We start from the raw sequence: 12,317 nt of genomic DNA, 5'->3' as shown, positions 1-12,317 counted from the left end.
GGCTCATAAGCAACTAAAAATAATCTGTATAAACATTTTAAATTTATATAAAATACTATCCATACTCTATTGCATGGTTACATTTTACACCATATAATTTAGGAATTAAAAAAATATTTTAGGTTTTTAAATATTTAAAAATTAATAAAATAATTAAGCAAATTCTAGTCTATGAGAGAATAAGAATATAATTTTTATATTTATAAACTACAAATGTACATGTAGGTGTTTTTTTGACTTAACCTAGTTTAACTTAATTATTTTAATATATTTTCATTTTGAATAATTTAGTGTGCCTTTATTTTATTTCATTTAGTTAATATATATTCATTTAATTTGTTTAATTCAAATGGAAGAACTATATACTTTTTATTAGATTTTTTAAATATTTTCACAATATTGTAGAAGGTGTTTAGTAATTCTTTATGTTAGCTTCGATTTATATTACTATGAGTTTATTTCATATTTATATTTTTTATAATTTACTTTGATCACCTTTTAAATCTTTATAATATTTAATATAGTACAGTAGTTTTCTATTTTAGTTTTGATTTATATTACTATATATATCTTTATTTCAAATTTATATTCTTACAGTTTTTGCTTTGATTTTTTTTACTTGTACAATTTTGTGTTTTCTAAATTTAAAAAAGCTATTCCAAGTGACATGAATTGGACTTAAAAGTTATAACTTATATGATAATTAACTACTGTGAGGTGTAAATAGGTTACTTTGTAATTTAAACTTTTAAAAAATTGGCAACAATTTTAGAGAGGTATCTATGATATATTTAAAATGTTGAAGAATTTGTTTGAAATTATTTTTTCTTTTTAACTTTTCGCATAGGCCCCTTTTAATATCCCTATCAAAAGCAAGCACGTATCCAAAACGCATCCAAGATAATTCTCTCGTGCGAGGAATTCTACACTGTCACACTTGCACCACATCATTAATAACAAGCCAATCATATTCATTCTTTTCAAACAAAAGTACAATAAAAATATTTTTTTACAATCATGATGGGACATATATTTTTAAAATAATTAATTTGATTGATTTGTTACGCTACGTCACTAATATATCCGTTGCAGTCTAAAATTTTTCCTCTCATGCACACCTGCTAAGTACGATGTGCATATAATATTTATTCAAATTCTATTACGTACGTAAGAAGGTGCACCCAACGACTACCCTGAGATATAAATGTGTCAATAATATTTGATGTGTGTTGCTGCATGCATAACAATAACAGTAATAAATGATAATTTTATTTTCAGAGTTTAAACTGGAAACGACAATCGGATTTGGCGAATAATTAATTCCATTATCGGAGTTTAAACTGGAAACGACAAAGGGATTTGGTCGACGTCCTTCGGATTTTTTTTTTTTTTATTTAATGCTATAGTGGCCCGCGTAACGTGGGCTGAGGCGACGACTAGCTACGCCCGCCGCGAACACCGCGTCACACTGTGTTACGTGCATCGTGATCCACCGTCCAAAAAACCTCGAACAAGATCTCACCGTCCACGCGCCCCTCACTACACGACAACGTTTGACTAAAGCGATCCTCGTATAACTAAACCGATCGTTCAAACTACCAACTTATATCTGGGGCCAGCATTGCTCTATACTTTTTTTCCCACAAAATTACCCCTCGTTTCATCTTAAACTGGGCGAAAATTGCAGCGTTAGTCCCTGAATTTACCGTGACGTTTCATTTTAATCTAAAAAATTTGAAACTTCAATAGAATAAAAATTATATAGATATAAAAATATACTAAATACAAGTAATAATAATTTACGCTAAAATAGAAAATATAGATAAAATATAAAATAAAAAAGTTTCGAAAATTTAGAAACTGACTATTGTGGAGCTTGCAATTTGAAGGCTAAAAAGAATGAAACTCGAGGGAGAAAAGTTTGGGACCAGTGGTGCAATTTAACAAGCGTGAAGCCGAGGCTATATTAGGCCAACGTTGGCACAGGGCTCGAGGAGGGTCAGATAATCTGTTCCAACAACTAAAGAACGACATCGCTCGCTCTGCCACGTCGCGCGACAGAGACATTATTAATTAGTTCCCACTTTCTATTGCTAGTGCCCGCCCTTTCCACATGTTGCCCTTCTCCGTCCTTTCCTTTCTAAGCTTCGCTTCCCTGTCTCTAATGGCTCCCCATATAAAACTATTTATGCCGTTAAAAAGCTATTAAAGAAGGTAACTAACATTAATGATCATGCAAATAAAAAATGTGAATCTAACAATGGGGCGTATCTCTCTCCGTTTATTTTATAATAATTCCTCTTCTTTTCTCTTCTCTCCGTCATCACCCCCATTACCATGTTCTGGAACGATCCAGTACTATAAAAGAAGGCTAGTACCGCAGTGCAGTATCGTCACCCCGTATTGTGGATCCGGCCATGGATTCGCTGCGGAAACCGAAGCATTCGTACGGCGGGTCGAGCAGGTTTTCGTCCTCGTCGAGGGCCCCGTCGTTCGAGCACGCGCAAGAGGATCGCCCGATGCTCGTCGACGACCACCACCGCGACGAGGTCGTGGTGAAGATCGACGGGAACAGCCGCAGCCCGTTCGACCCGCCCACCCCTTCCTCCACGCCGAAGAGCGAGCCCGCCCCCAACGCGAACTTGTGGAGAGAGGGGAGCTACGATTTTTGGAGAGAAGCAGCAGCAGCAGCAGCAGGAGGAGGAGGTAATGGTGGCGGGGGTGGGGGTGGAGGAAGCAATGGCTTCAGCTTCAGGAATCGTCATAACCAGAAGCAGGGCCCGAACCTGAACCCGGTGGCGGAGAGCGGCGAGGACCCGCCGTCGCGGCTCATCAGCTCGTTCCTGCGGAAGCAGCGGGCGTCCGGGGCGGAGGTGTCGCTGGATATGGACATCGAGACGGACGAGCTCAGGAAGCAGCACAACTCCTCGTCTTCGCGAGAGTACGTCTCGCTGGAGAACTCCTCCGCTTGTAAACCCTCGTCGTCCTCTACCTCCACTTCCGGCTCCTCCTCCGACAACGATGAGGTCGTCGGCGAGCACCGCAGCGATCATAATGCCGCCGCCGCCGCCGCCGCCGCCGAGGCCGCCGCCGCCTCCGAGGCCGCGGCTCAGAGCTCGAACCGCGAGTTCCGGCGCAGCCCCTCGCTCGCGCGCGTCAAGACGCGGTCGAGGTTGCTCGACCCCTCGCCGCGCTCTGCGACGCCGGCGAACAGCACCAACAGCACCAACATCAAGAGCAACGACAACGAGAGGAGGTCGGAGCGAACGCCGAATAAATCGGGGATGATGCGGTCGGGGATGCTCGGCAACGAGGAAGACGAGGACGACCCGTTCTTGGACGACGACATCCCCGACGAGTTCAAGCGCGGCAAGATCGGCGCGCTCACCATCCTCCAGTGGCTGAGCCTCCTCCTCATCGTCGCGGCTCTCGTGTGCAACCTCGCGATCCCCGTTCTCCAGGACGAGACGCTGTGGCACCTCCACCTGTGGAAATGGGAGCTCCTCGGCTTCGTCCTCATCTGCGGCCGCCTCGTCTCCGGGTGGTTCATCCGCGTCGTCGTCTTCTTCTTCGAGCGCAACTTCCTCCTCCGCAAGCGCGTGCTCTACTTCGTCTACGGCGTGCGCAAGGCCGTGCAGAACTGCCTCTGGCTCGGGCTCGTCCTCCTCTCCTGGCACTTCATGTTCGACAAGAAGGTCGAGCGCGAGACGCACAGCACGACCCTCCCCTACGTGACCAAAGTGCTCGTCTGCCTCCTCATCGCCACGCTCCTCCGCCTCGTCAAGACGCTGCTCCTCAAGGTGCTCGCGTCGTCGTTCCACGTGAGCACCTACTTCGACCGGATTCAGGACGCTCTCTTCAATCAGTACGTCGTCGAGACGCTCTCGGGGCCGCCGCTGATCGAGGCGCAGCAGGAGCAGTACGAGGAGGACCGCATGATGGCCGATCTGCAGAAGCTCCAGAACGCGGGGGCAACCCTGCCGAACGACCTCAAGGCGGCCACGCTTCCCAACAAGAGCGGGCAGGCGGCCGGGGTCGGCGGGCAGGGCGGCGCTGTGCCGAAGAGCGGGCAGATCGGGGGCATCAAGCTCTCGTGGAGCGGCGGGTCGAAGCAGCAGCAGCAACAGCAGGAGCAGCAGCAGGAAGACGTGATCAGGATCGATCAGCTGCACAAGCTCAACCAGAAGAACATATCTGCGTGGAACATGAAGAGGCTGATGAAGATGGTGAGATACGGCACGCTGACGACGCTTCACGAGAAGATACCGCAGGCGACCGGCGGGGAGGATGATTCGACTATGAAGATAAGGAGCGAGTACGAGGCGAAGGTGGCGGCCAGGAAGATCTTCAAGAATGTGGCCCGGCCTGGTAGCAAGTAAGATCGAGCATCTCATTTTATCTCAATTTGTTCTGATAACTGATTGGCTAACACACGTTTGGTAGATTAAGCACTTTTAAATTGTCCATGGAAAAATCCTCTTTTGTGATAGTTAGTCGCGTTATTTACATTTTTAACCGCTTCACAAGAGAACAAAAGAAATTTCAATATGCATGTTAGCTGATATAACATTCGCGGGGGACAATAATTGTTTTAGATGGCTCAGAATTGAGCGAAAGAGCAGATTTGTTCAACAGTAACAGTTATTTATTGCCTTTGACAGGTTTGATTTTCGGTTTTTACAAAGTTAATTTTACCTTCTTTATAACAACCTAGTTGGCACAAATACGTCTAGGTGGTGGTACACATCGTCCACTGTGAGTGCTACTTGTATGCTTTTAAATTGTCACTATCTGAAAGCAACCCAATTTTACAAATGCTCCAATGGACAAACCTTGTATTGCTCTCGTCATGATTGATACACTAATAATGTAATCCATGCATGTATTTATCTTTGGGCACCTGGTCTAGTCAAGCCTATCTTATTGCCTTCTGTCTGTTGAAGTCTGAAGATGTGGTTAAAGACAAAGGAATTGATGGTTCTTACCCACATTGTGTTGATAAAAGAAAAAAAATTCTCTGAAATGGTGGGTACTGTCCTTTCATAGTTAATTAATTAAATGCTAGAAGTCCATTTTCATACTTGCACAATCAGTTCTGCTGCTGAATTGGACAGAGTGTATATCAGTAAGGCTGTTGCTTCCGTGTCTTATTAGGGAGCAGAACCGAGTGAAATTTCAGCATTTTATTCTTAGAAGATTTTGCGAAACTGCAGGTTCCATTGAGTGTCATGATGACAAATGGGAATGTTCAGAATTTTTTCTTTAAAAAAAAAATGTTATATTTCTAATTCCATCATTTCCTCGTGCATTACCAATTTATGTCAGAGAATAGGCAATGAGATGTTATTAAATAACGTCCTTTTGGTCGTTTCGCTTTCCTTACATGCAGCAATCAGCGATTAACTTGGTTATGCTGCTACATGATAGGTACATCTACTTGTCAGATTTGCTGCGTTTCATGAGGCAAGAGGAAGCTGAAAGGACTATGAATCTCTTTGAAGGAGCAAAAGAGAAGGACAGGATTAGCAGAAAGTGCCTCAAAAACTGGGTGGTAATGATAATACACTTCTATTATCTTTCTAAGGATGTTTGTTTAGGTGCATAATGGAAACAACTGTCTAAATCGTTTTGCTTGTTCCACTGTAGGTCAATGCATTCAGAGAACGCAGAGCTCTTGCTTTGACACTTAATGATACAAAAACGGCTGTAAACAAGCTCAACAATATGGCCAATGTCGTTGTGGGCTTTATTGTTTTTGCTCTATCACTTCTCATTCTGGGCCTTGCAACAACCCATTTCTTTGTTTTTCTTAGCTCTCAGCTTCTTCTGGCAGTTTTTATGTTCGGGAATACGTTAAAGACTATCTTTGAGGCTATAATTTTCTTATTTGTGATGCATCCATTTGATGTTGGTGATCGTTGTGAGGTGGAAGGAGTTCAGGTAAGTGTTAAAAAGTGAAGGTTACAAATTTGACTTTTCTTTCTTTTTTTTTTCCCCCTTTTTACAAGTTTGTTTTTCCTGTGTTAGCTGAAATTTGCTTTTATGACTTTCAGTTAGTTGTCGAGGAAATGAATATCATGACCACAGTCTTTCTGAGATATGACAACCTCAAGATTTACTTCCCAAACAGTATTCTTGCTACCAAACCAATCAGCAATTACTATCGCAGCCCAGATATGGGAGACGCAATCGACTTCTGTGTTCATGTTGCTACACCAGTGGAAAAGCTTGCTGTCATGAAAGAAAGAATATTAAAGTAAGCTTCACTCTTATGCAGTAGTTTCTTTTGTTGGGTCAATATCTCTCCTATCTCTTGTATATTTTCCGATAGAGCCTCTAACAAAGTCCAAAAAGTAGACTTCTTTCCTACGTACCTGTTGATACAAATATAACCAATTGAGTTGATAAGGATCATATCTGCTGTGAACTTTTGCAGGTTTATGGAGAGTAAGAAAGAACACTGGCATCCAAACCCTATGATCGTTCTGAGAGATGTGGACGACATGAACCGTTTGAAAATATCAATCTGGATGCAGCACCGTATCAATCATCACGATATGGGGATGAGGTTCCAGAGGAGAGAGCTCGTGGTCCAGGAAATGATCAGAGTGTTAAGAGAGCTAGAAATCGAATATCGAATGTTGCCTGTTGATTTGAATGTCCGGCAGATGCCTCCCGTCAACTCCGCACGATTACCTTCCACCTGGTTGACTTTTAACTAATACAGTGATCTCGCACCTCGTGCTTCCATTTATATATAGTATTTGATAATTCCCGTGGATCGAGTTTTAAAGTTGCCTAACCGATGAACTACTGAAGTCTTGACTGGAAGCAAACCCGTGAGAATGGGTTCTGATTGTGAATGCTCACTAGCTTTGTGACGAGAATGATCCAGAATAGCAATCAATTTGAAGCAGCGGCAATATAACTTCATGCGGAGCGAGACATTTGTACTCTGTACTCTTTTGAGTGTAAACTAGGAAGCATCAAGGATAAGCCAGACTGTATAGAGCACCGGTCAACAGAAACAGGCTTGTATTTATCCTTTTTCGATGCATCAAATAGATTCTATATATATATATATATATATATATATATATATAGAAAGGAAGCAGTCTACATATATCTTATGTATAAATTGTATGATGGAAGTTTAAAGATTTTCATATATATCTGCCATAGGAAGATGCTCTGTTGATTTTGTATTGATTACTTATCATATTTATACTCGTGATAATAAATATCTGGCTATTTTCTGCAAATGGCCCAATATACACTTGTCTTGGTGCTGCATACCAAGAAGTGAAGGCGCTCTGAAATGGATCATTTGTTTTCCCCTTTGTTTTCAATTAAGACTCAAATTTTTGTTAGCTGTTAATAAACTTGCACAGACTTATACTCTGTAAACTTGGACTGAACTGAACCTTTTGTTACGTCGCAGAGCCTCAATGATCTCGATGATCTCGTGGCTTTTGACAGCAGAAGATCTGCATTGAATCCTCTATTTTTGACTATTATTAGTGGAGGACTCTCCGGAACATTTTATTAGAAAGGATAATATCAGGAATATTTAAATTTTGGTGTAAAATTTATACCCTGTATTTTCTGGGCGTAAAGATAACATTTCTGTACGAACTATATATACGCGTCCTCTTTTCTGCCGTGGATAAAAGCGTACTCTGATTCTGCGTCTTCATTTCTGCTCCTCCTGTTTCCTAATGGCGAGCGTCACCGTGTACGGTCCTCCCATGTCCACGGCTGTCTGCCGCGTGCTCGCCTGCCTCTTCGAGAAGGAGGTCGACTTCAAGCTCGCCCGCGTCGACATGGCCAAGGGCGAGCACAAATCCCCCGACTACCTCAAACTCCAGGTATATCCCTTCCCTCTTTTTTTTTTTTTTTTTTTTTTTTTTTTTTTTTTTTTTTTTTTTTTTTAACTTTAATGTCGACGCTATTTTACTAACCCTCTTCCAATCCCCCCCTCTCTAAAGCCCTTCGGCCAAGTTCCCGCTTTCCAAGACGAGCTCACCACCATCTTCGGTACAACACCAATTTCTCACACTTCTCCCATTTCTCTCACCTTTTCAATCATCATTTGTTTACTCCCTGGGGATCTCCAGAATCAAGGGCAATTTGCCGCTACATCTGCGACAAATACGCCGAGAGGGGCAACAAAACCCTAATGGGCAATAAAGAAGGCGGCTTCGTCGCGCGAGCTGCAATTGAGCAATGGCTGGAAGCCGAGGGGCAGAGCTTCAACCCCCCGAGCTCGGCTCTGGTCTTCCAGCTGGCGTTCGCGCCGCTCATGGGGCTTAAGCAGGACCCGGCTGCCGTCGAGCAGAACGAAGCAAAGCTCGCGAAGGTTCTCGATGTGTACGATAAGCGGCTCGGCGAGAGCCGGTATTTGGCCGGAGACGAATTCTCCCTCGCCGACCTCTCCCACCTCCCCAATTCCCACATCCTAGTTAACAAGACGGAGAAGGGGCAGCTCTTAACGTCGAGGAAGAACGTCGGGAGGTGGTGGGAGGAGGTATCGGCGAGGCCTTCTTGGAAGAAGGTCGTCGAGATGCAGCGCGCGCTGCCTGCTTGATATTCGGTTTCTGTGGGTGTTTTCCTATTTGCTTGTTGTTTCTTATGCAGCTTCAAGGAACAAGTCTCGGAACCTGAAAACTTTTCATTGTTGTTGTTGGTGAGCTTTAAAAAGAATGCTATGTGGTTCCTGTGATTCATCTTCGTTTCAAACTTTGTGATCTGATATGTACTCAATAATATCTTGCTATCGAGTAAAGAGATTGCTTGTGGTTTTTACAGGAGTAAAGAACAAAGCGAAAGCAGTATCTCGATTATTACACTGTATCTCGTTCCTTTTTAAGCACATGTAATGTCTGTGCAGATAACCTAGGCTTGATAATCATCGTAAGTTGCATTATAGAGAAGTATTGTGCGTAAGCCTCTGGTTAAATCCACTTGTGAGACATGGTAAGGCTGTGGCTATCAACATACTTTGCTAAAAGAAGTGTTACAGTCTTTCCCTTTTCACTTTTCGCTTTTGCTTTTCGCTTTTCCTTTCTTCCAACAAATAAAGCGCAGAATTCCAGCCTTACCTGAACTTAAATTCCCCTTGGGAGTGTGAATGCTACCTTCATCGAGCTAACTGTAAGAGAACTCAAGGGAAGTAAGAATGGTGGGCTTGACGGTGTTTGGGCAACCGGCATCCACAGATGTCGCAAGGGTGCTTACGTGCCTCTTCGAAAAGAACGTGGAGTTCCAACTTGTTCGCATTGACACATTCGATGGAAATCATAAGGTCCCTGAGTTCCTCAAATTGCAGGCAAGTTATTACTAGTAGTGGTATTTCTCTTATTTCGTTTGACTAGCTCAATTATTATTTTACCCCTTCATTAGTGGGAAATCATGTGTTTCTTACAAATCTTGCAGGATCCTAGTGGTCAGGTAACGTTCAAGGATGGGCTGCTCACCCTTGTGGGTAAGGAATAATAACAGTAACCCTTTACTGTTTATTGATGTATTTAATATTTAACCGTATGATTTTATATAATAAATCTCTGTATAATCATAATTTAATACAAGAATTTAAGTACCTATCGGCATGTACTGTATACACCACAACAAGATATCGGCACGATACAGTTTTCGTGCCAATGGTACTGTTCAAAACCTTCTATTCTTTAAATTAGTAAGTAATTTTCTTAATAAAATTTAAAAGATTTGATAAAGATACATAATAAACAGTTAGAATATTTTGTTGCTAAAAATATAAATATTTCATGCAATTATGTGTCGGCACACATGTATTTTTTGTCACCGGCACGCATCAGCCCTGCCCGGCATGCACTGTGCCGGCAAATTTTTGGCATGACTTCGTGTCACGGCACTTAAATTATTGATTTAATGCCATTCAAAATTGTATTTTTTACATAAACACCCTTGTACATACAAAATTCCCCTTTCTAAGAAAATTTCTCTGATTTAAAACCAACTTCTCTGCATACTTTGGCTGGTTTCCCGACTTACGTTAAGTGTGTGGTTGTGTGGGTGGGTGGTTGTGTGTGAGAACTGAGAAGCCACACTTGAGAGTATACATTAAAAAGTTTGATTTGACAGCAGCATACATAGGTGAACGAATGGTTGTTCGAGAATATATGTGAAAGACCGTTGTTTATTTGGAAGTATCATTCCAATTTATGAAGGCAATTTTTTTTTCTTCTTTTGTGATAGATTCAAAGGAGATATGTCGGCATATCTGCGTAAAATATGCAGATCAGGGAAACAAGGCTCTCTATGGAAAAGGCATTCTGGAGAAGTCATCGATTGAGCAGTGGCTACAAGCAGAAGCCATAAACTTTGAGCCTCTTAGTTCTTCGCTTGTCTTTCATCTAGCTTTTGCTGAACCGTTGGGAATGTTGCCCGACCAAGATGAGATAGCTCAAAAGGAGAAGAAGCTCTCCTCACTCCTTGATGTATATGATGATCGGCTTGGCGAGAATGAATACCTGGCAGGCCGTGAATTTACACTTGCTGATCTTTCCCACCTTCCTAACTCGCATTACCTTTACACCACGTCGGAGAAAGGAAAGAAGCTCTTCACTTCGAGAAAAAATGTGGAGAGGTGGTGGAGAGCAATCTCGGCTCGGCCCTCGTGGAAGCAGGTGGTCGAAATGCAAAGTGAGATTCCTGTTCCACTTAAGAAGCCAACCAAGTAGGAGTTTGTTGTGCTGGCGTTGTTGCACCGTCTTGTGATTTGTTTGTGCTAGATGTTTTATGTCATTTAAGTTCTTCTTTAATCTGTGTCGGGACGAAGTATGGAGTTTGTGTGTGCCAACTGATGAGAAGGATCTGTGTCATTCGCAATTTCTTTGCTGCAACTTGTTTCCTGAAATTTAACTTACTGGTGTTAGAATTTCCATCCATTCTCCAAAGTAATCTATAAGTGCCAAGTTTGTCACCTTGTATGTGGCAGTGGTATGATGGTGCATTTCGAGGCTGTTCTCGACTTGGAAAACAACTTATTTAGAAAATTCTGCATGCACACAACAGTTGCAGAGTCTCTTCTCATTGCTGCTGGGGTTAAGCTCACTCTATAACCAATTAATGGGACATTTCACAATCTTATACTACTGGATAGGAATATGCCTGTTACAAGAAACCAAGCAGCAGCTGTTGGAAACCTGAACCATCTCAATATTCTCTTAGCAGAAAAATGGAAAAGAAAAATGATGAAAACTCTTGTTTTAAATGCCAAACTGAAATTCTAAGATATAGATAGTAAAGTGTATCAGAATTATATACCGCATATTTGTCAGAAATAATGCTGTTAGGAGATTAGTTGCTGAAAGTGATACAGCTACATAAAGCACACAAATAGAGTAAGTGGATCAGCTGTTTGCTAGCTAAAAAACATTTAGATCTCTGCACTATTGGTTTATGCTGATTCCTCAAAGGTTTGCTTCATGATTGTGTGTAATGGCTTAATGCAATGAATATAGAACACAAACAGTGGCATCATTTTTAGTTTTCTCGTTTTGCTCAGTCAATGCAGAGAAGGTTTTGCCGAGAAAGATTTAAACTTTCTCTTGGACGAAAAACAAATAATTGGGAGGATATGATTTGTTTGGCTTGAATGTGACAATGGTTGGAAAACAAATTGCTGTTTCAATATACATTGAAAAGTCGGTGTACATACAGCGTTGCTCTTTTTAAACAAATAACTACAATTTCTGAAAAATGGGCAGTTCCAAATTGCCTGCGAAAATTATCAAAACTTCTCAAAATGAAAATAAGGCCACTGAATGTTGAGATTTGTTTGTTGGAGCTGCTTCATATTGGCAAAATATCTGGCATTTTTATTATTGGCTTGGCCGAGATTTGTCAAATGAACTAAATGCCAACTTTTAACGCTTGTTGCATGCGCCATATTCGTTGTGTCACTTTGGACTATTAAGAGTACGAGTAACCTTTTCTCGTGTTTGAATACTTGATTTATAGAGCTCTCTTTTGTAAGTTATTGATCTCTTCTGATACTCTCTTTTCTTCTTCTTTTTTTTTTTTTAATATTACAAATGAAATATATCCTTATTTTTTTTTCAAAGTTAAAAAAAAAACATTTTAAGATAAATATATCAGCATTAAAATTATTAAAATAATCAAGTCAAAAATAACATCTATTCCTTTCCTCTCCTACCCTACAATCTTAATAGAGAAGCTCCGATCTAAAGAAGCGAAGCACATGCTTACTGTCCTCGCACGCACCATCTGATGTTCTATTCTTTCTTTCTTTTCTTTTTTTTTTTTCTTTTTTT

The 12,317-nt window shown here is 41.5% G+C and overlaps 3 protein-coding genes across 4 annotated transcripts; all 3 read left to right on the top strand.

Annotated features, from left to right (window-relative positions):
• On the top strand, window positions 1,956–7,518 carry LOC109714147 (mechanosensitive ion channel protein 5-like). The gene is made up of 5 exons (XM_020238606.1): window positions 1,956–4,375; window positions 5,428–5,551; window positions 5,647–5,940; window positions 6,054–6,256; window positions 6,437–7,518. Exons 1-5 carry the CDS (start codon window positions 2,418–2,420, stop codon window positions 6,720–6,722), a joined length of 2,865 nt encoding a protein of 954 aa, XP_020094195.1. The 5' UTR covers window positions 1,956–2,417; the 3' UTR covers window positions 6,723–7,518.
• Window positions 7,659–8,801, top strand: LOC109714149 (glutathione S-transferase PARB-like). The gene is made up of 3 exons (XM_020238610.1): window positions 7,659–7,868; window positions 7,989–8,037; window positions 8,118–8,801. Exons 1-3 carry the CDS (start codon window positions 7,719–7,721, stop codon window positions 8,585–8,587), a joined length of 669 nt encoding a protein of 222 aa, XP_020094199.1. The 5' UTR covers window positions 7,659–7,718; the 3' UTR covers window positions 8,588–8,801.
• LOC109714148 (glutathione S-transferase F3-like) lies at window positions 8,834–10,963 on the top strand. 2 transcript variants are annotated; one of them, XM_020238608.1, is made up of 4 exons: window positions 8,834–8,976; window positions 9,088–9,328; window positions 9,436–9,484; window positions 10,237–10,963. In XM_020238608.1, exons 2-4 carry the CDS (start codon window positions 9,179–9,181, stop codon window positions 10,719–10,721), a joined length of 684 nt encoding a protein of 227 aa, XP_020094197.1. In that variant the 5' UTR covers window positions 8,834–8,976; window positions 9,088–9,178; the 3' UTR covers window positions 10,722–10,963. The 2 variants fall into 2 exon arrangements, with proteins under 2 accessions (XP_020094197.1, XP_020094196.1); XM_020238607.1 differs by having other exon boundaries at window positions 8,950–9,328.

This window comes from Ananas comosus, linkage group 8, assembly GCF_001540865.1.
Source record: "Ananas comosus cultivar F153 linkage group 8, ASM154086v1, whole genome shotgun sequence".
NCBI lineage: Eukaryota > Viridiplantae > Streptophyta > Magnoliopsida > Poales > Bromeliaceae > Ananas > Ananas comosus.
This window is presented reverse-complemented; position numbering and strand designations above follow the sequence as displayed.